Source organism: Sorex fumeus, unplaced genomic scaffold, assembly GCF_029834395.1.
Source record: "Sorex fumeus unplaced genomic scaffold, SorFum_2.1 ptg000026l, whole genome shotgun sequence".
In the NCBI taxonomy this organism is placed as follows: Eukaryota; Metazoa; Chordata; class Mammalia; order Eulipotyphla; family Soricidae; genus Sorex; species Sorex fumeus.
In genome coordinates this window covers 12,358,287-12,383,046 of record NW_026606083.1, presented here as the reverse complement: position 1 = coordinate 12,383,046, position 24,760 = coordinate 12,358,287, and the positions used below count along the sequence as shown (strand labels likewise).

Sequence of the window (24,760 nt, the reverse complement as noted above, 5' to 3'; positions counted from 1 at the left end):
CCCTGCCCCCAGGCTGGAGAGGCCCCTCTCCAAGGAACGTGAGTTCCCCGAAGCTTAGAACGCTAGAGATGAAGGTTCAGGCCTTCAAAGTGCTTCCCATCGGCGCTCTCCTGAGTACCACAGCAAAAGACGAAAGAGAGCAAGGGCACCCCTTTGGGCAAGGGTATGACACCACCCAGGGCTCACCAGTGGCCAAGGGATGCAGAAGGAGGGCAGGAACAAGCTGCTTCATGCAAGAGGCATTGTTGGTTCCCTCTTCTCTTGGAAAGGCCCAGCTGAGCTGGGGCTGCACCCCAGGGCTCTCTCTCTCTCCACCTTCATCCTCCCTCTGTCACAGTCCACAGCCTGGAGTGACTCCACCTCCTTCGCTGGAACTGCCTGGATCCCTGGGTTTCCAGTATATCTGAAAAGTTCTTTGCCTCCCCCCCCCCCCCCAATCCCCCATCTGTGTGCAGGCAGCCAAGCCCTTGCCCAATACACTCTTGCCTTGGCCCATGTGAATGGGGAACTGAGGGCTCTTATGTCACCGTGAGTTGCAGCCCTGAAGGCACAAACCCTTGACTATCTGGAGGACCACCAGGCCATGCTGACCATAGGGTCAGAAGGTAGACGGATGAAATGCCTCCGCCATCAGACAACGCCGTGATTGGGGCACACATGTCACCACTTCTCCTCTGAAGGATTCCTCATTTGAGAGGGGATAGGCAGGAGAAAGCAGGGCCCCCGGTGGTCCTCCCTGCTGGGCATTAGACCCCGAGCCTCAGAATAAAGGGCACTGCTCTCAAGAGCTGACCCAGTGGGAGAGAGGTCTCAGGCCTGGCAGGTTTCAGGCCCTGTTTTGGATCTTGGGCACCACGCAGCTCACTCATCATCGCCCAGTGCAGTATTGGTGGCCCCAAGCACTGGCGGTCCATGGTGGTCCCTGGCTCTACCAGGTGTGGTCCCCATAAAAATAACCTACTGGAGGAGGGGCAGATTCGTAGTATAGCTGGGAGGGCACTTGCCTTGCATGTGGCCAACCCGGGTTTGATCCCTGGCATCCCATAGGATCCCCTGAGCACCACCAGGAATGATATCAGAGTGCAGAGGCAGGAGGAACTCCTGAGTATCACTGGGTGTGGCCCAGAGAGCCAATAAATAAGTAAAAGAATAACTAGTGAAGGGTCCTGATCCTGTGGGTAAGGAGCATTGGTGGCCTGCAGAGGCAATGAGATCAGAGGGAGGGACATCAGAACCTGCAAGCCGAGCACACGCCGGGGGCTTCACTGCCTCTCAGGACCCCTGAGTGAGGATCAAAGGTGCTAATGTCCCTCAGTTCCCGTGAAACGGGGATGTTGCAAGAATCACTCTCTACCTCACCCCCTTTCCCTTTGTTCTCCCCTTCCCATTTGCTGCAGTTGTTGCAGTGACTCGGGTTGTGGTCCTGGCAGTGTAGTCCGCACACTTCTCAGCTGTGGGCACTTGCCAGGGGTCTCATGCTTGGAGGTTCCCAGGGGCTCACAGAGTCCCCCTGTCGCAACTACACTGGGCACCTCTGGGCATCACCCTTGCAAGGTGGGTGCATTTTGCCTCCGAGCTGTTCCTCCCTGCACCGCTTTGCGAAAGAAAGAAACAAAAGTAAAACTCAGAAAGTGCCAGAAACAAAATGAAGTGATGTGGGCATCCCTGGAGGGGGAGAGGAGTCCCTCTTTCTCTCTTGGACAAGCGCCCTGGGCTTTGGTTCTGCAGAGGGCACAGGAGATGGTGGGGTTGCCTGGGGGTTCCCGCCTGTGGCCAGATGCCACTCCCGAGGGTGGCGGAGGCTTCCTCCTGAGGCAGCCCTTCCTCCTTCCCAGGTGCTGGGCCCCCGAACAGACTTCCTGCACTTTGATCCTCTCTCAGCGCTCCTGGCTGCCATCCAGACATGGGAGGGGGGGAAACCGTGGCCTTTCTGAGGCCAGTGCTACGGCCCCGTGGCCTCTGTGGGTGGGAAGCAAATGCTTGTGAAGAGCAAATTCAGGCTCTGCAGGAGGTTCGCACACAAGCAGTGGTGGGTGCAGCCTCATATCTCGGCTCTGAACGTTGGATGAGTTCAGCTGGTGGCCGGGGGGCTGAGGGGCACTAACAAATACCACCTCAGAGGCCACACAGCACTGTCAGGATTTCAGGGAGAAAGCTGGGGAGGATGTTCAGTGGGTGACTCTTTCCCTCCTTCTGTTTTTCTTAGGGGGATTGTTTTGGGGTCACATGTGGGTGTTCAGAGGTCACTCTTGGAGGTGCTGGAGATCGAACTTGGGTCTCCTGTATGCAAAGCATGCACCTGGGGTGGGGGTTATTGAGGGGTACACACTTCCTGTGATTTATATATAGCCATACCCAGCAGTGCCCAGGGCTTCCTCTTGGCTCTGTGCTCAGGGATCACTGCTATTGGGCTCAGGGGATCCTAAGGGGTGCCAGGGATCAAATCTGTGTTGTCTGCAAGCAAGGCTAGCGCCCTACCCACTAAATTATCACTCCAGCCCATGAATCTTGTTTAATATGGCTGAACAGTTCAATGATTAGGTGTAATGCTGCTCTGGGCGCCACCAGGGCCCCACCCAGCAGTGCTCAGGAGACACATGATCTAAATCTATGTGGGGCCCTGCACATGCCCGGCATGTGCACCAACCACTGAGCTTATCTTCTTGGCCCTCATGATATAGTGTATTTGTAAAGAATTGATTTTATTAATCCTGCCCTGTTCCCTTTGCTGTTGCTGTCGTTGGGATGCCACAGGGGTTGGGGGTGGGGCTCTCTGGGATTTGCCGCCTTAGCAGTGCTGCTGACGCATGTTCCTGCTCAGTGTCCCCCTGGGTCTGGTAGTGTCATGGCCTTGATCCCCACGGACTCACCCCTGGCTGCCTTCTTTTGGTGATATCCTTTCCTTCCCTGGCTCCTAGCCGTTTTAAGGACACAAAACTCGTTATAACCTTGGGCACGAGGGGCTACGCCTGAAAGGTTTGTTAATGTATAAGCGAATTTAAGACAGACTGAGACGGTCAAACAAGATCTGACAAGGTTAAACCCACAGAGCATGCCAAGAAATGCCAGATGCAGCCACTCACTCACTCACTCACTCACTCACTCACTCACTCATGCACTCCTTCACTCATTCACACACTCACTCACTCCTTCACACATTTACTCACTCATTTATTCTCCCATTCATTTTTTTTATTGAATCACTGTGAGAACAGTCACAAGGTCTTTCAGTTTAAGTCTCGGTCAGTCATACAATGATCAAATACCCATCCCTTCATCAGTGCACATTTTCCACCACCAAGAACCTCAGTATATCCCCCTCCCACCCCACCCCCCCACCTGTGTAGCAGATTTCCACTTTACTCTCTCTCTCTCTATGTTGATCATATTCAATATTACGACAAAAGACCCCACATTATTATTTGGAATTTTCCACAATATTCAGACCCGCCAGAAAGACATCATTAGATGATTTGTTTTCTATTGCTGATTATGAAGAGCATATAATGTCATGTGGCTGCAATAGCGGAATAGAATTTGGATTTCTGATATTTTAGTAATAAGCCTAGAGGGATTACTGCCAAAAGCCCCTGGGTTCTGAGATTGGTTTGTGTGCCTCTGGGATCATAGTCATTCAGAAGCTGGAGGAGGCGTTTGAGGGTGGCAACCCGGGGCATTGTCATGGCAGGGAGCAGGGCCGATTTCACCCCCCATCCCACGAGACCCCACGTGCCTCGTCAATGCAGTCTATATCTAGCTGTTCATTAGGCTCTAAAAGATGCAGGCCACCATGCCACCGCTGCAAGGGGAGACAGGTGGAGGGACAGACACCCTTCCCCTCCCAGGGTGGCATAGCACTGTAGTTAAATGCACAGTCCAGATGCATTTGGGTTGGGCATTACATTTTGCTCAGATTTTCCCACCACCATTCAAGCCTGTCTTTCAGGGACAAATGCTAGATCATTTACTTTCCATTGATCACTTTGCACATCAGGAAATGTCGCTTGGCTGCTTATGCGCGACATTTATCGTCCTGGTACCCACATACGGAGCCATGCTTGTAGAAGCTCATGGTCGCTGGGATTCCATCTGGAGAAGGCGGGGAGTCAGCACCTACCCCATCTGGGACCTCCCGGTGATATCTATTCACCCATTCATTTGTGCATGCGTTCATTCACTTGGTCATCATGCATTTCCTTATTCACTCATTTGTCTACCCATTCATTTACTCATTCATTCATTCATTCATTCACGCATTCATTTATTTACTCATTCACTCAGTTCTACTGAGGTATCATTTACTAGACTACAAGTACTTGAAACTTCAGGGGTACAGTGTTGCTACACCTTGTCTACCCCCAAAATGTCACTAACCCTTCACATAGCCCATCAGGCCCCTTAGCTCTCCCCCACTTCTTAGTGAGCTCCATTCTGTGGTCAGAGTCTTGTTTTCCATTTGATGTTTTCTGTTCCCTTTGTTTTCTTTGTTTCTTTAGATGGGGGTGGGGAGGAGAAAGCCTACCCAGTAGTGATTGGAGGACCAGGCGGTGTGGGGGAGTCGAACCCAGGTCTTCCACATGAGATGCCTGAACTTAGCCTGTTGAGTCTTCCTCCTGAATAATTTAGATTTCATCTGCTTTTAACAATGGGAATTAGTTGACCTTTCTTGTATATTATAAGCCTCTTTCCTATTCTCTTTGGTGTTATAAATTTAAGGCTTTAAGAGAAACCTTGGAAGGCAGCTATGCTAGCCACTATACCACTACCGAATGTAATCTGCTCACACGGCAGAGTCTGGCAAACTCCCCGTGGCATACCCAATATGCCAAATACCAGTAACAATGATGGGTCTCATTCTCTTAACCCTGAAAGAGCCTTGAATATGGCACTTTTTAAAAAATCTCTGGGCTAGGATGAAGGAGTCGTTACTGGGGCCTGCTCGAGGCAATCAACGAACAAGAGGATGGTTGTGATCGTGATCGAAGAGAAACCTATACCATGACCTTAATGGGTTCTCAGAAAGGGAAGCCAGAGATGCACCTGCTTAATTAGCATTACACCAGAAGTCTCCATCTCTTTCTTTTTACTAGCTGTAGAGTCATTGATTGTAGAGACGTGTTTGTATATGCCAGCTCGTCTCCTCCTAATGCAAATGAATTCTGTGGGTCCAGACACAGCTGCGGTGGGAACACAGGTGGTCTTCCATCTGTTGCACACACAAACACACACACACATTTGTCGAATAAATTCCCAGACGTGGAGGTCGTTGATAAGTACCTCTTCAGGGCACGGCAGTTCTGGAAAATGATATTGTGTCATGATTAAAAGCCTGAACTCTGAGCCCAGCCCGTGTGAGGCCACAGTCCTGCCTTTCCTCCTTAACCATGCTGTGACCTGGCACAAGTGACTTAAGTTACAGGGGCTTGTTTTCCTAATGGGTAGAAACCAGAGGGAGTCAGATCCCCTTTCTCCCGGGCTCGTGGGGGTGAAAGGAGGGAGTCTGCAGAGATTCTGCCTGATGAGAAACGTCAGTCACTGCTCTTGGTAGGGGCTCGCATCCTAAAATACCCTTGGCGGTCACTCCTGTCTTCCAAGAGCCACTCTTCTGTGTGGCTAGTGCTCCTGGGCAGAGGGGCAGAGGAGAGGGTCCCCCCGAATGCGGGGTTAAGAGGGAGCCTGCTGTAGGGGAGGTAGGCAGGCCCCTGCTCAGGGGGAGGAGGAGAGTCATGAACCTGTCGGGAGAGATCTGGCACTTTTCTACTGTGACCCACGAAGCCACTTGAGTGCGTCAGTGTCTCCTCTTTTGTTTCTCTAGAGCTAGACAAGGCTCCAGGTTTACTGTGGAATAAACACAGGTTCCTCCCCCACCTCCCCACCCCCATTATCCCAAGCAGAATATTCTGAAAGCTTTCCACTGGAATGGCAAGAAGAACAGAAACAATTTCCATTTTGTTTTTTTGTTGTTTTTTCTTTTTTCTTTCTGGGTCACACTCAGCAGTGCTCAGGGGTTACTCCTGGCTCAGCACTCAGGAATTACCCCTAGTGGTGCTCAGGGAACCAAATGGGATGCTGGGAATCGAAACCGGGTTGGCCGTGCGCAAGGCAAATGCCCTCCCCACTGTGCTATCACTCCAGTCCCTCTCATTCGTTTTGATGGCAAAATGTTGGCGTGTTCCTAGACCAGAAAAGGGGGAAAAATCACCCAGTGATACCAAATAACACCCCAAGACCAGAGGCAAGCAACAATTTAGTATAAGTTCCCGGCTGTGCAAAGCGGTTATAGAGACACGTTCTCAGGCTGGAGTCTGGCCCCAGGGGGGCACTTCCGTGGCTGTGAAGCCACGTGCTGACACAGTGATTTCACTTTTTGCCCGTTGTCATGACAGTGGGAACCCTCCCTGGAGTTCTCCCTGCCAGCAAGCGCTGGCACTTGGGCTGGAAAAGAATTTCATGGAAGGGTGATGGGCAGAAGGCCCATGTTTACAAAGAGTGGGCCAGACCTGTGAAGGAAGGTTTGGATGAAATCCACTCGAGAATTGTTTTCCTTCCTCTTCCATGCTTCCGGTGCTCCTTGGGTCTTCAGAGTGGCCTTACCAAGCATTTGAGCCTTGCTTTGGAAGTGGGGGGGGGAGTGGTGAGTCTACTGGGGGCCCAGGAGTACCTGTGAGGAGTGACGACGGCGTTTTGTTGCTTGTTTGCAGTTTGGGTATTTGTGTGTGTGTGTGTGTGTGTGTGTGTGTGTGTGTGTGTGTGTATGTGTTTTGTTTTGATTTTTCTTTTTGGCTTTTTGGGTCATACCCGGTGATGCTCAGGGGTTACTCCTGGCTCTGCACTCAGGAATCACTCCTGGTGGTGCTCAGAGAACCATATGTGATGCCGGGCATGGAACCTGGGTGAGCTGTGTGCAAAGCAAATGGCCTTCCCACTCTGCTATCACTCCGGCCCCTTGTTTGAAGTTTTAGGAAAGATGCAAATTGTCTTCCTTTATTGCTCTCTCTGCTTTCTCCCAGCCAGACCTGACTGTGTGATGAGTGTGACTGCTGAGAACAATAGTCTCAGGACCAGCAAGGCGAGATCAGCAGCTGATGGCCGGGTGGAGCGAGACTCAGAGACCAGACAGTGATGGAGGGTCCTGGACTTTGCATCTGCCCACTTCAGCCCCATAACTTTCTGGTTGGCTCTGCAAAATGTCCAGGAATCAGCTTCTGTAAAATGGGGATTAGTGCCATAATATCTGCCACCTGTCTGGGCTTACGAGCACATCTTGACAGCCAATCAGGGAGTGAGCAAATGGACAACCAGACCCTGAAATCTTGACCCCTTAAGTCACTATGGATGGTAAAACCATTACAGTATTATATTTTTCTAACATTCCTAGTTGATGCATGCCTAAGGAAAACCTTTGATTTAAACACACACACACACACACACACACACACACACACACACACACACACCTCAATTTTGAGCCACGTGAGAAAATTATAATGAACTTTTTCTACCATTCACCATCCACCATGTGTTTAAAAAAAAAACCTCTGTGTTCAAAAGAGGGGTGAGAGATAATTAAGGCACTTGTCTTCCAGGTGGCCTTCCCAGTTCGATAACCTGGCACCACATATGGTCCCCCTGGCCACCTCTGGGGAAATGGGTCTTCATTTGGAGAACAGAGTGGCCTTTTGTTTGGTTTGGTGGAATAAATATTTGAAGGGGGTAATGGAAGACGATGATGCCACCGTTATGATGCTATAGATACCCAGACTGACACTATTCTGGCAGCCTCTCTCCAGCAACATTATCTTCATGCGTCCAAGGTAACCCGAAGCGGCTGTTCATTTACTCGGCATTACCTGCCCAGAGACTGTAATCCAAGCCAGCCACGGAGTCGGAGACCCTGTCGGCCTCAGGGACGGGCGCGCAGAGAGCTGTCTGGCATGGCCATTCCCCAAGAAGAGTTAGCTGGCGAGTGAGTTCCCAGGGGCCATGCTCATGCCTCTGCTAGTTAGGGGAGAACCACTAGAATGTTCTCTTCAGGCTAGAGAGGAGCTATTTTTTTTTTTCCACAGGAAGAGGTGATCGGGCCATTCCGGAAGTCTCAGGCTTGTTCTCAGATCTAGGTTCAGGGGCCACTCCTGGTGGTGCTTGGGGGACCACATGTGGGGGCTGAGGTTTGAAGCCCGGCCAGCCGTGTGCTTGGCAAGCACCCTGCCCGTTGTCTGATCTCTCCAGCCCCCTTAAGAATAGCTTCTTAAAAAGGCAACTGGAGGTGATCTGAAGCCCCGGAAGGCTTTTGTTTCCCCTCCGTACGTCGCCAATGTCTCTCCGCAGGCCATGTCCACGTGGAAGTCCAGGCTTGCCAAAAGACTGACACTTCCACCGGGAAGGATGCATCCATTCCCCTGCTCCGCGCTGCTGGCTTGTTTTGGGAGCACGCGGGACAACCCTCCCTTCGACCAGCCCAGCGTGGTGGACGCTCATGCCACTGTCCATGGGCAGCCACATGCCAAGACTGGCCGGCACACAGGTCCCACACCAGGGGAGGAAGGAGCCCTGGAGCAGCGAGATGCCAGTTTACACACGGAGAGAAATGGTGGTGCCAGAAGGAATTCGAGTGACCACAGCACCGGTCAGCCCACTCGGCCACCTGAGGACTTGCCCAGCTCCCCAGACGGGGAAGCAACTCCCCTTCAGACGTCTATCCCCCGACCATCCATCGTTGAAATGCCAATGGTGAGTGAGGATGGCAGAGAAGGGGCAGTGTGGTGTTGGGACAGTGCTGGTCATTTGGAGAGTGACCTTCCAGAAACCCCCTGGTCACATTTCAGTGGTAAGATGCGGAGGGGCCATCGGGAGTGAGGGGAAGCGGGGCAGGGCTAAATGCTCAGAAAGTTCTCCGTGACCGCGGAAGGAAGCGGCAGGAGACACAGACGGAGTCCCCGAACAGCCGTGGCCCCCAAACTGACCTGTCATGGGGTGGCCAGGGATGGCCGGGGCCCCTGGATCTATCCCACAGTCTGGAATCCCCCAGGCCAGACTGGGCCGGCTTCTTTGCTTAGCTGTGTGTGAATTCCTTTCCATGAAAAGCCACAGTCCAAAAGCTTTGCTGACCACTTTTTTTTCTTTTTGGGTTACACCCCACGATGCTCAGGGTTACTCCTGGCTCTGCCCTCAAGAATCACTCCTGGAGGTGCTTGGGGGACCATATGGGATGCTGAGGATTGAACCTGGGTCAGCTGCATGCAAGGCAAATGTCCTCCCCACTGTACTATCGCTCTGGTTCCTGCTGACCACTTTTGAGAAAGGGCCTCTGTGTACAGGGCATTGTCCCATGACACAAAACATCGGGGGAAATTTGGAAACAGTGAGCACTGTATGCTGAGCAGGAATGGACTTAGAATCCTGCCTCTCACTTAGATGTGTCTGTGGCAGTGCTGAGACTTCAGGGCGGGAGAGGGGAACTACTTGTGAAAAACGGGGGCAGGGTACTGCTTTGAAGAGGGCTGCTCTTGTGATATTTATTTTCTTTCTTCCTGAAAATTTTTTTTTAAATTCCCATGGAGGCCTGTCCTGGCGGTGCTCAGCTGTGTGGAACTTAGGGACCAGTAGGGTGTGGAGAGGGCAGTGCTGAGGGTAAAACGTCCCAGGGCAAAAATGTGCCAGGCAGATGCTATACCACCTGAACCCCTGCCAGCTCCTCATACATTCTAATTGTTGGAGAATCTAGTTGCATTGAACTGCACAATTGTGTCGAAGTCTTGGGTGTCCCACAGAAAGACAGACCCAGATGCCCACCTGTGAATTTTCACCCTGAACCTTGAGCATTTCTGGCCATATTTCTTTTTTTTTTTAATTTTTATTAGTGAGACATCATGAAGGACAGTCGTAGACCTACAGATTTTTGTGCTTGGGTTTCAATTATACAATGATCAAATACCCATCCCTCCACCAGTGCCCATTTCCCACCACCACGGATCCCAGTATCCCTCCCACCCCCCAACCCCTCCATCCTACCCTGACTCTGTGGCAGGGCATTCCCTTTTGTTCTCTCTCTCCTTTTGGGTGCTGTGGTTTGCAAAAGAGGCAATGAGTGGCAATCATGTTTGGTCTATAGTCTACTTTCAGCATGCTTCTCCCATCCTGGGAGGATCCTCCCAACACCCTTTATTTGGTGCTCCCTTCTCTATCTGAGCTCCCTTTTCCCCTTGCACATGTGGCTGGCCTCCAAGCCATGGAGTAAAATTCCTGGTACTAAGCTCGCTCTGGCCATATTTCTAACTAGCTTCAAACCAGGTTTTTAAAGTGCTAGAACAGTGAGGAGGGTGCTTGCCTTGCTTGTAGCCTTCCCTGGTTTAATATTCTGAACCATATATATAATCCCCAGAACCCTGCCAAAAGCTGTTCCTGGGCACTGCATCAGGAGAGAGCCCTGAGCAGCACCAAGTGTGTCCACTACACCTCTCAAAAGGGGTGTCTGCTCATCTGGTGAGAGAGAAGACCTTGGCAAGAGCAGTGGGGGAAAGGAAGCCATTCAGAAATGTCATATGATCCCTGACTCCTCCCACGAGTGCTCCCCCAGTGAGCACAGGGCCAGGAGGCAGTCTGACCACTGCTGGGTATGACCCTAAAACAAAACCAGTTTCTCGTGACACGCTATGGGTTTATATCACATGATGGAGGCAGAGCCTGTAGCTTAATATTCCCCGATTCTGAGACTGGACAGTAGATTTCACCAAACCTTTTGTTACACCAAGAACTCTGGTGTTTCTTTTATTTTTTAAAAATTTAATTTTATTTACTTATTTAGTTTTTGCATTTAGGGTCACACCCAATGATGCTCAGGGGTTACTCCTGGCTCTGCACTCAGGAATTACTCCTGGCAGTGCTTGGAAGACCAGACCATATGGGATGCTGGGGATCAAACCCGGGTTGGCTGTGTGCAAGTGAAATGCCCTCCCTGCTGTGCTATCAATCCAAGCCCCTCTGGTGTTTATTTTCTTCTCTTTTTCCTTTTTATATTTTGGGTCACACCTGACAGTGCTCAGGGGCTACTCCTGGCTCTGCACTCAGGAAGTGCTTGGGGGACCATGTGGGATATTGGGAAACAAACCTGCACCAGCCGCATGCAAGGCAGACACCTTAGCCCCCTGGTGTTTCCTTTCTAAATCAGAACTTCCAAAAAAATCCAAACCCAAACCCTCAGAATGTTTGCTATTCAATTTGGAATTTCTGCTCACATCTACATTAAGATGTTTCAGGAGCCCTGCACTTAGCTGAGTGGACGTCAGAGCCAAGCCTCTGCTGCTAGCTCACTCAGGGCACTCTCATGGCAAGCGTCAACAAACCAGCTGCGGGAAGCATTTCTGGCTACCTGCACCTTGCCCTGCATGGCCAAGCAGTGTGGTGCAGAGGGTCTCTTTGGTTCTTTTGTTTTGTTTTGTTTTTGTTTCTTTTTGGGTCACACCTAGCAATGCTCAGGGGTCACTCCTGGCTCTGCGCTCAGGAATTACCCCTGGCAGTGCTCAGGGGGCCATATGGGATGCTGGGAATCAAACCTGGGTCGGCCGTGTGCAAGGCAAACGCCCTACCCACTGTGCTATCACTCCAACCCCTCTTTGGTTCTTTTTTTTTATTTTTATTTTTTTTTTAATTTTTGGGTCACACCCAGTGATGCTCATGGGTTACTCCTGGCCCTGTACTCAGGAATTACTCCCAGAGGTGCTCGGGGGACCATTTGGGATGTCGGGGATCAAACTGGGGTTGGCTATGTGGAAAGCAAACGCACTATCCACTGTGTTATTGCTCCAGCCCCACCATTTGGCTCTTTCTGAGTGGGATTTGTGATACGAGGCTCAAGGCAGATTCATGTATGGAAATACAAGAAATAGGGTGGAGTGATAGTCAATCCTCGGCGTCCCATTGGGTCCCCCAAGCACCACCAGGTGCACTCATTCCTGAGTGCAGAGTCAGGAAGTAATCTCTGTATCATTGGTGGTGGAAAATGGGCACTGGTGGAGGGATGGGTACTCGATCATTGTATAACTGAAACCCAAGCACAAAAATTTGTAAGTCTACAACTGTACCTCATGGTGTTTCACTAATAAAAAATTTTTTATAATGTAAAAAAAGGAAGTAATTCCTGAGCATTGCTAGGTGGAACTCAAAAAGCCAAAAATAATTAATTTTTAAAAAGGTTTTTTTTTTTTAAAAAAAAGGAAATACAAGAAGCATTGATGGTAACTGTGCACTTGTTGGGAGCAAAGCCTTGGTGGACTCAGAAGTTGGGAGGCCCTGGGGTAGTCAGCCCCAGCACAGGATGGCGCCTGAGTGCCTTAAAGATACCTGTACAGGGTGGGCAATGGCGTATTGGCTTCCAGAATGACACATTGTCAGGGAGACAGGATTCGAGATTGGTCTAGAGACTCACTTTTTGAACAGGAGGTCATGATCCCATGTAGGTTCATGTAACTGAATGCAGGGGGTCACGACAAGTCTTTAAAAAGTTTTAAAAAATTGCGTGTGATTTATCATCAGTCCATGTTTGATCTTTCTACCTATCTTAGAAACTTATAGATAGGTTTACCCCAGAGAGTGTCAGCATTTCACAAAGGGAGAAATGCTTAGCAAGTCCTGCTCTAAGAGTTAGGATTTATTTTATTTTTAATTAAAAACATTTAAAAAATTTGGGGGTCACATCTGGCGATGCTCAGGGCTGACTCCTGGATCTGCACTTAGAAATTACTCTTGGTGGTGTTCAGGGGACCCTATGGGATGCCAGGAATCGATCTGGATCAGCTGTGTGCAAGGCAAACTCCCTTTGTGCTATTGCTCTGGCCCTGAGAGAGGATTTAAAGTTAGACTTTCTCACTTCTTACTGTTCCCCTCCCTCTTCGCTTGATGGTTGATGTCATAATGCTCGTCACACACCTTGGTGGCACATATCCCAATGTGGAGCTCAGGGGTGAGGCCTGCATCTTTGGTCAAGTTGCTCACACACACTTGATTGCTGTGGCCTGAAGTCGTGCACGTCATTGTGTGACCTGGTGCTTCAAGGTGGGAATGATGAAGAGGCCCGAGGGGAGGCGAGTCCCAGGGATGTGCGTGGGAGAGGAAGTCATGTGGGACAACGGTGGCACCGACCCAGGAGAGGCAGATGGAGGCATGAGCTGGGCCCTAAGAACATGGGCAGAGGAGAGACATGCTCAGGTTCTATTCTGGCACCCCAGATGACCCCCAAGTTCCCAGGAGTCAGCCCTGAGCACAGAGTGAGGAGGAAGCCCTGAGCACTGCGGGAGGTGAGCCCCAAACCAAAACAACAATAAAAACCAAGACAGGATATACTTGTTGAATTTTGAGGACTGTTGGGGGATTGGGGGGAAGGGGGAACTGGCCCCACTGTGGGGTTCCTCAGCTGGAAGCACACTCAGAAAGGAAAGGCCAGGCCTGGGGGTGAGCAGAGGCTCAGAGGAAGGGAAGCTCCAACTCCCTCACTGTAGGTAACGGCCGTGGCAGAACATTACCCGTCAGCCCCACGTTCCGTGGCACTCGATACATTTGCGCTGTGATTTTCTATGCATGCGTGTCTTCTTCGGCTTATTTCAGCAACATGTGGTGGCTGTCAGTGTACAAGTCTTTCACCTCTGAGGTCGAATTTATTCGCAAGTGCTATTTTTTTTTTCGAAAATGTGCTTGTAAATGAGTTGTTTTCTCAATTTTCCTTTCAGCCTTTTCGTGCTAGTACATAGACATGCAATTATTATTGTGCATGAGTTTGGCATTCTGTAATTTTGCCAAATTTGTTTATTAATTCGAATGATTGTGTGTGTGTGTAATATTGGTTTTCTGCTACAATTATAATCATATCAACCGTGAACAGAGATAATTTTGCTTCTTCCTTTCCAGCTGGGGTGCCTTTTGTTTATGTTTCTTATCTAATTATTCCGACTGGAACTTCCAATATGCTTCAACAATGGTCTGTTGAATAAAAAAGGCAGAAGCGAATAACCTTAGCTTTTTTCTGATCTTAGAAGAGAAGGCTCTTAACTCCTTCACTGTTGAATACAATAGTAACTGCAGTTTTTATACATGGTCTTTGTTCTCTTAAAGTGGGTGTTTTCTATTCGTATTTTATTGATTTTTTAAATGAAAGGCATTATTTTTTGTTTGTTTTAATTTGGTCTTGGGGACACACATGGTGATACTCGAGGGTTGCTCTGGGCTCTGGGCTTGCAGGACGGGGAGATCACTCCAGGTGGTGCTCAGAGGACTGTCCAATGCTGGGATCAAACCCAGGGCCTGACATATGCAAGGTAGGTCCTCTTCCATTGAGTCATAGCTCTGGTCTGCATGGTGTGCCATATTGTGAATGGTTTTTCAGCATCAACTGCTATTTTAATTCCTTCATTCTGTTAGTGTGGTTTTTACATTGTTATCATTATTTTTTTTTGCTAAGTTGTACCTACCATTCTTAAAACATTTATTTTTATTGAATCACTGTGAGATACAGTTACAAAGCTTTCATGTTTGAGGTTCAGTCATACAATGATTGAACACCCATCCCTCCACCAGTGCACATTCTCCATCACCAGTGTTCCCAGTATCTGCCCCTAATCCCACCCCTCCCCCTGCCTCTATGGAAGATGATTTTTCCCCATACTCTCTCTCTACTTTTGGGGATTATGGTTTGCAATACAGATACTGAGAAGCCATCATGTTTGGTCCTTGATCTACTTTCGACACATATCTCCCATCCTGAATTATCCCTCCAACCATCATTGACTTAGTGATTCCTTCTCTATTACAGCTTCCTTCTCCCCCAGCTCATGAGGCAGGCTTTCAACCGTGAAGCGATCTTCCTGGCCCTTGTCTCTACTGTCCTTTGGTGTCAGTCTCACATTATGTTATTTTATATTCCACAAATGAGTGCATTCTATGTATGTCCACCTCTTTCTGACTCATTTTTAGCACGATACTCTCCATGACCATCCATTTATAAACAAATTTTATGACTTCATCTTTCCAAACAGCTGCATAGTATTCCATTGTGTAGATGTACCAAAGTTTCTTTAACAAATTGTCTGTTCTCGGACACTCGAGCTGTTTCTAGATTCTGGCTATTGTGAAAAGTGCTGCAATGAACATACAATACATACAATGCATTCACCTGGTCATAGTAATCTTTTAAATGTATTATGGAATTCTGTTTGCCAGTAGTTTGTTGAAGATTTTCGATTGATAATCACCAGGGATGTGAGTCTGTAGTCTTTATGCTTTTGTCTGACTTGACATTTTGAATGATGCTGACCTCACTGAGAGAGTTAGGAAGAGTCTGCTTTTCAATATTTGGAGGAGTTTGCAAAGGATTGGTGTTAATAATTCATCAATGAGGCCATCTGGCCCCAGGTTTTTCTTTGCTGAGAGGTTCTGATTACTGATTTCTTGGTTAGTTACAGGTTTAGTCAGATTTGCTGGCTCATCAAGATTCAGTGTGGTATAAAGAAGAGACTTCTGATAGTTGTTGCTGCCTTTGGAGTCACACTGCCTCTGTTCATGGAGCGGCTCCCAGCTCTGAGCTTGGGGGTCACTCTCAGCAGTGCTTGGGAGACCAGGTGGCACTAGAGACCCAACTGGGGCCTCCTGCATGCAAAGCCTATTGAGCTGTATCTCATCCTTAGAGGAAATGGCTTAGTGGCATCACCAAGGCGTAATCACCGGAATCAGAGTCACCACTTACTGAGCGTGTTTGACAGAGCGGGGTGATGCTTCTCACGGCTTAGCCCATTTGACACTTCTAATGATCTACCAGTGGGAGTTCCAGGCAGTGCCCATCACCCCTCTGCTCAGAAGCCTCCTCTGGCTTCCCCTTTCTCCCCACTATAAGTCTAGCCCTTGTCAAGGATCCCAGGTCCTGTAAACACTTCCCGATCCTTTCCCTGACCTTTCCACCTAAAGTTCTCAAAGCTGGGGTGAGCAGGCTTTGGTGGAGCAGAGATTTTGATCCGTTTCCACTCCGGGGATGACCTCTCCAGCAGACTGGAAATCAGTTGACCCCAACCCCCCCTCCCCCCATCCCTCCTTAGGCTGAGCTGAGCGCCGCCCTCACTAACCTCAGCTTGGCTCTGTCTAAGTGCTCCATTTTCCTCACGACACCTGTGCTCACTCTGCCAAGTCCTGTGATGGCTTCACTCACCTATTTTCAGCTCCCTTGGCTGCTCCCTCAAGGCCACGTTCATTGGAATTCCAGGTTGAAGGCACGTTAGTGTGACTAGGAGCTGAAAAGCTCTTGGCTGTGCTCGCCCTGAGAGGCCGTTGGTCTTGTTCGACAAGTTGTTTTTATTTTCCATGTCTTAAAATGGTCTTGAATCCAAGTTTTGGAGAGTTGAGGCTGGAGTGATAGCACAGCGGGTAGGGCATTTACCTTGCACATGGTTGACCCTGGTTTAATCCCCAGCATCCCCTATGGTCTCCCGAGCATCACCAGGAGTAATTACTGAGTGCAAAGGCAGGAGTAACCCCTGAGCATTTCCAGGTGTGATCCAAAAAACAAAACAAAAAGCAAAACCAAACCAAACCAAACCAAACCAAGATTGGGGGAGTTTAATCTATCAAGGCAGTGCTGCTTGGGAACAGATTATCAATGGTGAAAACATCTACCCACATACCACGCAAACTCTGCATCTCCCTTATGTAAGGACATGTTGGGAGCAACATGGTCCTTCCACTTTGATCTTCATTTGATGCTTTGACATCACTCTTTACATATATATATATATATATATATATATATATATATAGAGAGAGAGAGAGAGAGAGAGAGAGAGAGAGAGAGAGAGTCACCATGACGGCAGTTACAAAGCTTTTGGGTTTAAGTCTCGGTCATACAATGAAACACCCATACTTTCACCAGTGCCCATTCTCCACCCCCCCAAAACCCAAGTATACCCCCATCCCACACCCTCCCCCTACCTGTGGGGCAGATGATTTCCACATTACTCTCTCTCTACTTTGATTACATTCAATATTTTGACACCAGACCCACCATTATTATTTCGGATTTTACCCCAACACTCAGATCGGCTGAAAAGGCAACAGTAGACAATTTGTTTTCTATTGTTGGTTAAGAATAACATACGATGTCGCTTGGCTGCAGTAGTGGCCGCACAATTTTGAAATTCTGAAATTTTAACACTTAAATCTGGAGGGATTTCTGCCAAAAGCCACTGGGTCCGAGATTTGTTTCTGAGTCTCTGGGATCATGGCCATTAAGCAGCTTGATCAGGAGCCAGAGAGGCCAGCACTGGGAGGCAATTGGGGGTCTCGTTGGGGTGGGGAGGAAAGGGTCGGCTCCACCCCTATCCTGTGAGGCCCTCGTGTCTCATCACTGAGGGCCCAAACCTGACTGTCCAATGACCTCTGGAGGATGGCAGCCACTGGGCCTCCAGGGGAACAGGCCAAGGCACAAAACCTATTCCCACCTGGGGTGGCCCAGCGCCAGTAATCTACTGCAGGAACCAGGTGCATTTCTGCCAAAATCTGTTGGGTTCTGAGATTTGTTTCTGAGTCTCTGAGATCATGGTCATTAAGCAGCTTGATCCGGAGCCAGAGAGGCCGTTTGTGGGCAGCGACTCGGGGTCTCTTTGGGGTGGGGAGGAAAGGGCCGGCTCCACCCCCATCCTGTGAGGCCCTGCATGTCTTGTCACTGCGGGCCCAAACCTGACCGTTCAATGGCCTCTGGCAGATGGTGGCCAGAGAGCCGCCAAGGGGGAGCAGGCGGAGGGACAGCACCCTTTCTCCTGTGGCGTGGCCCGGCAGTAATAACCTACTGCGGGGTCCGGAAGCATTTCTGCCCAAAACCACTGGGTTTCGAGATTTGTTTCTGAGTCTCTGGGATCATGGCTGTTAAGCAGCTTGATCAGGAGCCACAGAGGCCATTTGTGGGCGGCAACTCAGGGTCTTGTTGGGGTGGGGAGGAAAGGACCTGCTCCACCCCCATCCCGTGAGGCCCTGCGTGTCTCATACTGTGGGCCCAAACCTGACTGTCCAGTGGCTTCTGGGGAATGGCGGCCACTGGGCCACAAGGGGAAAGAGACCAAGGCACAAAACCTATTCCCACCTGGGTTGGCCCAGTGCTGGTAACCTACTGCAGGAACAGGATGCATTTCTGCCAAAAAGCCGTTGCGTTTTGAGATTTGTTTCTGAATCTCTGGCATCATGGCTGTTAAGCAGTTCAATCAGGAACCAGAGAGGCCATGCCTCCAATTATATAGCTGAGCCTGAGGTGGTTTGTGGGTGTGTCTCCCACATACCTAACTTTGGTCGTTTACTTTCTTGGTAAATTTTGCCCCAAGTTTTTAGGATTGACCAAAGGCACAGCAGCAATTTTGGGGTATCTAGAAGTCTGAAGGCGCCATCAGGCTTCTGATGCATTTGCTTCACAGGTACAGATTGACCTGCTAGCAGCACCATACCCCCAACATTACTCTATTTTTTTTTTTTTGTAGGAGAGTGCTGCTATTTATTCAGCCACTGATTAGCTGATTAAATTGGGCATGAACTCCACCTTAATTTTTTTAATTTATTTATTTTTCTTTTTATATTTATTTATTGAATTACTGTGGGAAAAGTTACTAAGCTTTCAGGTTTAAGTCTCGGTCATACAATGATCAAACACCTTTCCCTTCACCATTACTCATTTTTCACCACTAAGAACCCCAGTATACCCCCCTCCCACCCCTCCAAATACCTGTGAGGCAGATGATTTCTACTTAACTCTTCTCTACATTGATTACATTCATTATTTCGACAAAAGATGCACCATTATTGTTTATAATTTCTCCCCAAACAATCAGAATTGCTGAAAAGGCATTGTGAAATATTTTGTTTTCTATAGCTGGTTATGAGAATCATATAATGTCACATGGCCACGATTTTGGATTTCTGCAAAGAGCCAGATAATTATGAGATTGGTTTCTGTATGTCCGGTGTTATGGCGGTGCTGGAGAGCTGCTCGTAGGGGGTAACTCGTGACCTCAGTAGGGCGTGAAGGACGTGCCGGTACCGCCCTCCCTTCCCATGAGACTGCAGTTGCCCCGTCACCGCCGGCTTGTACCTGGCTTTCCTATAAGCTCTTAGGTGGTGGCCACCTAAGGCAGAAGGGAGCAACACCCTTACCCTCCTGGGGAGGCATGGTGCCGTAGTTTAACGCATGGTCCATTCACTTTTCTTCTGCAAGCTGCTGGGCTCTGGACTAAGTCCTTTTGCCTCTGGAGCCATGCTCATGCTGGAGAGTCGCTTATGGGGGCAACTTATGACCTCGGTAGGGCGTGAAGGACAAGCCAGTACTGCCCCCCCTCCCATGAGACTGCAGTCGCCCCTTCACTGCTGGTTCATACCTGGCTTTCCAATAAGCTCTGAGGTGGCAGCTACCTCGCTGCCAGTGGGGAAAAAGGCGAAAGGGAGCAACACCTTTACCCTCCTGGGGAGGCATGGTGCTGTAGTTTAACGCATGGTCCATTCACTTTTCTTCTGCAAGCTGCCGGGCTCTGGATTAAGTCCCTTTGCCTCTGGAGCCATGGCCATGCCAGAGAGCCGCTTGTGGGGGGCAACTCGTGACCTCGTTAGGTCATGAAGGACGAGCCAGTACTGCCCCCCCTCCCATGAGACTGCAATTGCCTCGTCACCGCCGGCTCATACCTGGCTTTCCAATAAGCTCTGAGCCGGCAGTCACCTTATATGCAGTCCATATGCATTTCTGCCAAAAGCCACTGGGTTTCGAGATTTGTTTCTGAGTCTCCGGTATCATGGCTATTAATCAGCTTGATCAGGGGCCAGAGAGGCCGTTTGTAGGCAGTGACTCGGGGTCTTGTTGGGATGGGGAGAAAGAGTAGTCTCCACCCCCATGTGGTGAGGCCCCGTGTGTCTCATCATTGCAGGACCAAACCTGACTGTCCTGTGGCCTCTGGAGGATGGTGGTCACCAGGCCGCCAGGGGGAACAGGCCAAGGCACGAGACCTATTTCCACCTGGAGTGGCCCAGCCCCGGTAACCTACTGCAGGAACAGGACACATTTCTGCCAAAAGCCTTTGGGTTCTGAGATTCGTTTCTGAGACTCTGGGATCATGACCATTAAGCAGTTCGATCAGGAACCAGAGAGGCCATGCCTCCAATTATATAGCTGAGCCGGAGGTGGTTTGTGGGTGTGTCTCCTACATACCTAACTTTTGGCTGTTTACTTTCTTGGTAAACTTTGCCCCAAGTGTTTGGGGTCTGGCCAAAGGCACAGCAGCAATTTTGGGGTATCTGAAAGTCTGATGTTGCCATCAGGCTGCTGATGCACTCACCTCACAGGATTGACCTGCTGGTGGCACCATACCCCCTAACATCACTCTTTTTTTAAAAAAATAATGTTTATTTTATTTTTATAAAGTTGTTAACGATAATTTATTGCATTCAATATTCCAACACCAATCCCACCACCATTATACCTTCCCACCACCATTATTTTGAATTTTCCCACCCCCTCCCCAAGCCTGTCCCAAAAGCAGGTCCTAAATAATTTATTTTGTATCACTTGTTATGAATAATCTACTACAAATGATCCGGAAAAGTTTCCTTAGAGGAAAGTGTGTGAAGATTGTTGTATCTCACCCTGGAGCCCGTAAGCCCTTGACATCAAACTCTTACGAGGAAATGACTTACAAATTCATGCGAGTCAGTGTTTGTTTTTCAGTTCCTTTACGTGCTCCCAAGTGAAATCACTAGCTGCCCCTTTGCTGGCAAGGAGGAAGTGGCCTGCAGGACACCTATCCTGCTCCTGTTCAGCCCCCATCATTTCTGTGGGAAGGTTTCTCCTCTCAAAAGACATGAAACATCATCTTACAATAGTGCGTGATGTCCCAGATTCATCTGGCAGAGTTTCCAATTCAGAGATTCCATTGCATCACAACTGGAAAAGAGAGAGGGGGAGAGAGAAAGAGAGAGAGGGAAACAGAGGGAGAGAGGGGAGGGGAGAGAGAGGGGGAGAGAGAAGGGGAGAGAAGGAGGGCTTCTTGGCTTCTCTTAGAATAAATTAAAAGGGGCTGGTGCTATAGCACAGTAGGTAGGGCATTTTCCTTGCATGTGGCTGACCCAGGTTCAATTCCCAGCATCCCATATGGTCCCTTTGAGCACCACCAGGGGTAATTCCTGAGTGCAGAGCCAGGAATGACCCCTGTGCATCACCGGGTGTGACCCAAAAAGAAAAAAAAATGAGAATGAATTAAAAGAAATTGTCCTTGAACATTTAATATTGTACAGCCTTGACTACTGGAAAACCCCCATAGGAACCCACAGAAGAAGGCAAACTTCTCAGCCCTTCAGCACTAAGGCAGGATAGATTCCATATGGAGACACGCAGGGTAAGTGTGTCATGTCGTCATAACATAAAGCATCCTTTTAAAGCAAGGTGACCCCTGCGTTTACCATTCTGACGAGAACAGTAGCCATTTCCCAAGTTGGAGGGAGCCAGGTATGAAGGAAGGGGTGGGGGTCTGCCTTTCTGGTTCATGGCCTCTATTTCTGGATCATCAGAGAGTAGCTGGCCACTGGCCCGTGACCCACCTGTTTCTTTACCTTCGTTACTGAGGGTGGTGAGCAAAAGATCGCCACCTTCGATCCTTTGTTCCTAGACAAGGTCTGGAGTGTGCAGCCAAGGAACCATCAGGAAGATGCTTTGACAAGACCCAGCCCCCCAACACCTGCATCTGGAGAGAGAGCTGGCATGTCTGTTCTCTTCGTTATACAGCACGGGGTTGCATTTCAGGAAAGACAAAACAGAAACAAAATTCCACTATCCCATCGCCTGGGTATGCTGGCAGTGATTGCACGGTTTCTCTCTGCAGCCTGTATCTGTGTGCTGGGTCTCTCCCGGGACGCAAGGGGGCTGTTTCCAGCGCTGGGCGCTGTTCACCTGACCTGAACCACCTGGAACGAGTGTCCCCGCTTCCCCATCTCCAAAGAAAACAGGGCAGGCAACTTTGCACTTATTTTCCAAGAAGAGATTGACACACTTGGTTTTGGAATTCCAGCCAAAGGGAAAGTGAGAGTTTGGAAATTTAGGGTCATTTGGGGAAGGAAAGGGGGAAGTCTGCATAAAGGAGGGAAGACCTGCAGTGGGTGTGATTATGATGTTACGGGTAAAAACTGCCTGTGGGTTTATCATGCTCAGCTCGTGGAAAATGGCGGCTCGGCGTCTGTGAGCACCCGTACGCGAGCCAAATTAGGCTGCACGTGGCAAAAGAGGACATTTCCTTCAAAGACCCCAATGCATAAGGGCAGTCCCATTATGCAATTTAAAACTTCAATCCTGGGGCTGGAGCAACAGTGCATCGTGTAGTGCCTTGCATATTGTCAACCCAGGTTCTACCCCTGGCACCCTATATGGTCCCCAGAACCCTGCCAGGAGTGATTTCTTAGCACAGAGCCAGGAGTGAGCCCTGAGAACTGCTGAGTGTGGCTTATAAATACCAACAAAACTCAAATAAGTGAAGTGGAATATTATTCAGCCTTCAAAAAGAAGGCAATTGTGCCCTGGGGAAAATAGGGACAAATCTGGAATACATTAGGTTAAAGAAAAAAAGCCAGCCACAGAAAGACAGACACTGTGGATCTAAAAAAAAAAAAGTCCAACTCAGAGTTGACAACTTTCCCTGGAGGCCTGGGCGAGGGTGGGTTGGGTGGGGGGTGGTGCTGAGTGCGGGGTGTTCCAGAGCATGTATGGACCGGAGCTGTTTCTTCCACTCTATCATGGTTGGACGTTGGTATCATTTCCGTATCTGAGTCAGGTAGTTTAGAGGAAACCCAAGCAAAGCATAGGCGGAGGAAGGAGACCAAGTGAAGAGAGGCCAGTCCTGAGGGAGGTGGTGCGTCCCCCAGAAACAGGGTTGGAGGGAGCTCACTGTCATCACCTGTGTAACAGATCTGAGCCCACCTAAGTTCCCTGCTTCCACCACCTCTGTGTAGCCAGCAAACCTGCCTCAGACTCTATCAGAGTTAGCTGGCCCACAGATGAGCCTGAGAGGGTGAGTTGGCGCCAATGGCTTTGGAGGTTGGAGGATGGAGAGTCCTTCCCCTGCCCTCAGCCTGGCTTTGCCTGACCGGTGGCTTCCTCTACAGTTAGGAAACGACTCTTGGCAGCTGGGTTCTATGCCCCCTCATCCCCACTCACCCCCTCCGACTCCCACTTTGGACCATTCACAACTTTCCTGATCCAGACACCATCCTGCACCCCACGGTCCAGTTTCCAGCTTCCCTGGGGCTAGCCAGGTACTTGGCACTGACCTGACTGAGAACTCTCCGTGCAAGGGCCCTGCGTCCCGACTTCCAACCAGCTGGAGGGCAAGTTCCATGTCTGTTTTTCTTTTCTTCATCCTAGGTAGTGCCTGGAACAAAGTCTGGCAGGCAGGAGGCGCTCGGTTAGCTGCTAAACAAGCAAAAGGACAGATGCTAAACAAGCAAGCAAAAGGACAGAAGCCAGGGCTCGCCTTCTGCTCCGATGGTGTCATGGCTGCTGGGTCCTGGCCTGCTCCTCTGTTTCCTCTTGTTGGTCTCTCCACAATCCATCCATTACTTTAGAAATAATAGAAGCAGTTTAGGACCCCCATCCCTCAGGGGAGGTACTAAGATCTTTTCCTCCCTTGAAGAATGACCTGCGTCTGACTTTTTTTGGTCACATCTGGTGATGCTCAGGGGTTACTCCTGACTCTGTACTCTGGAATCACTCCTCGTAGTACTAAGGGGATCCCATGGGATGCCGGGTATCGAACCCAAGTTGGCCACGTGCAAGTATTGCTCTGGCCCAAATGAATGACCCGCATCTGGCTTGGGTTCAAGACCAGAGAATAGGAACAGCTTATTAGTCATTTTGGTGTTTTGGCCGCACCAGGCTGTGTTCGAGGCTTACTTCTGGCTCTGTGCTCAGAGATCACTCCTGGCGGGGCTCAGGAGATCATAAATGGTGTCGGGGTTCCAACCTAGGTCAGCCACATGGAAGGCAAGCGCCCTACCCACTGTACTACCACTTTGGTCCCTGAACAAGTTTATTTTCAAGGGCTCTTGGCCAATGGAAGCAGAATCATTTCAGCTGTCCTTCTGGTGTTTTTCTGGGTCTTTGGAGACTTTTATACATTTTAGTTGTTCATAATGGTTTATTACATTCAAGATTCCAACACCAATCCCACCATCATTGCAGCTTTGCGCCACCATTATTTTGAATTTTCCCAACTACCACCCAAGTCTGCCCCAATAGCAGAACTTAAATAATATATTTCATATTACTTGTTATGAATAATTCACTAAAAATGATCAAAAAGTTTTTCTTAGGAGAGAGTGTGTGAAGATTGTTGTATTTCACCCTGGAGATATTAAGCCTTTGTATAAAAAAGATTACTAACATGTTACAGCTTAGGCTTTGTGTGCTAATATTTTCTTAATCGAGATTGGTTGCCTTCTACTTTACATTCCATACAATGTGGTGTGCTACCCCTTACTCCTAGCGTATCAGTGGTGTAGATTTGAGATGTCTCCTGACTGCAACTGCAGCTGCATACTGTGGGAACTTTTTTCTTTTTTTTGATAAAATAATAGCACAGTGGTAGGGCATCTGCCTTGCACGCAGCCAGCCCAGCAGAGCTGGGTTCAATTCCTCTGCCCCTCTCGGAAAGCCTGGCAAGCTACTGAGAGCATCTCGCCCGCATGGCAAAGACTGGCAAGCTCCCCGCAGTATGCC

General features: G+C 49.3%; 1 protein-coding gene across 1 annotated transcript in view; it reads left to right on the top strand.

The window, feature by feature from the left end:
- The first annotated feature begins 8,331 nt into the window (after positions 1-8,331).
- FAM107B (family with sequence similarity 107 member B) overlaps positions 8,332-24,760 on the top strand; it is a 148,592-nt gene continuing 132,163 nt past the window's right edge. Inside the window, exon 1 of the mRNA XM_056114656.1 lies at positions 8,332-8,730. Coding sequence (XP_055970631.1) covers positions 8,332-8,730 — 399 coding nt within the window. The remainder of the gene's footprint in view (positions 8,731-24,760) is intronic.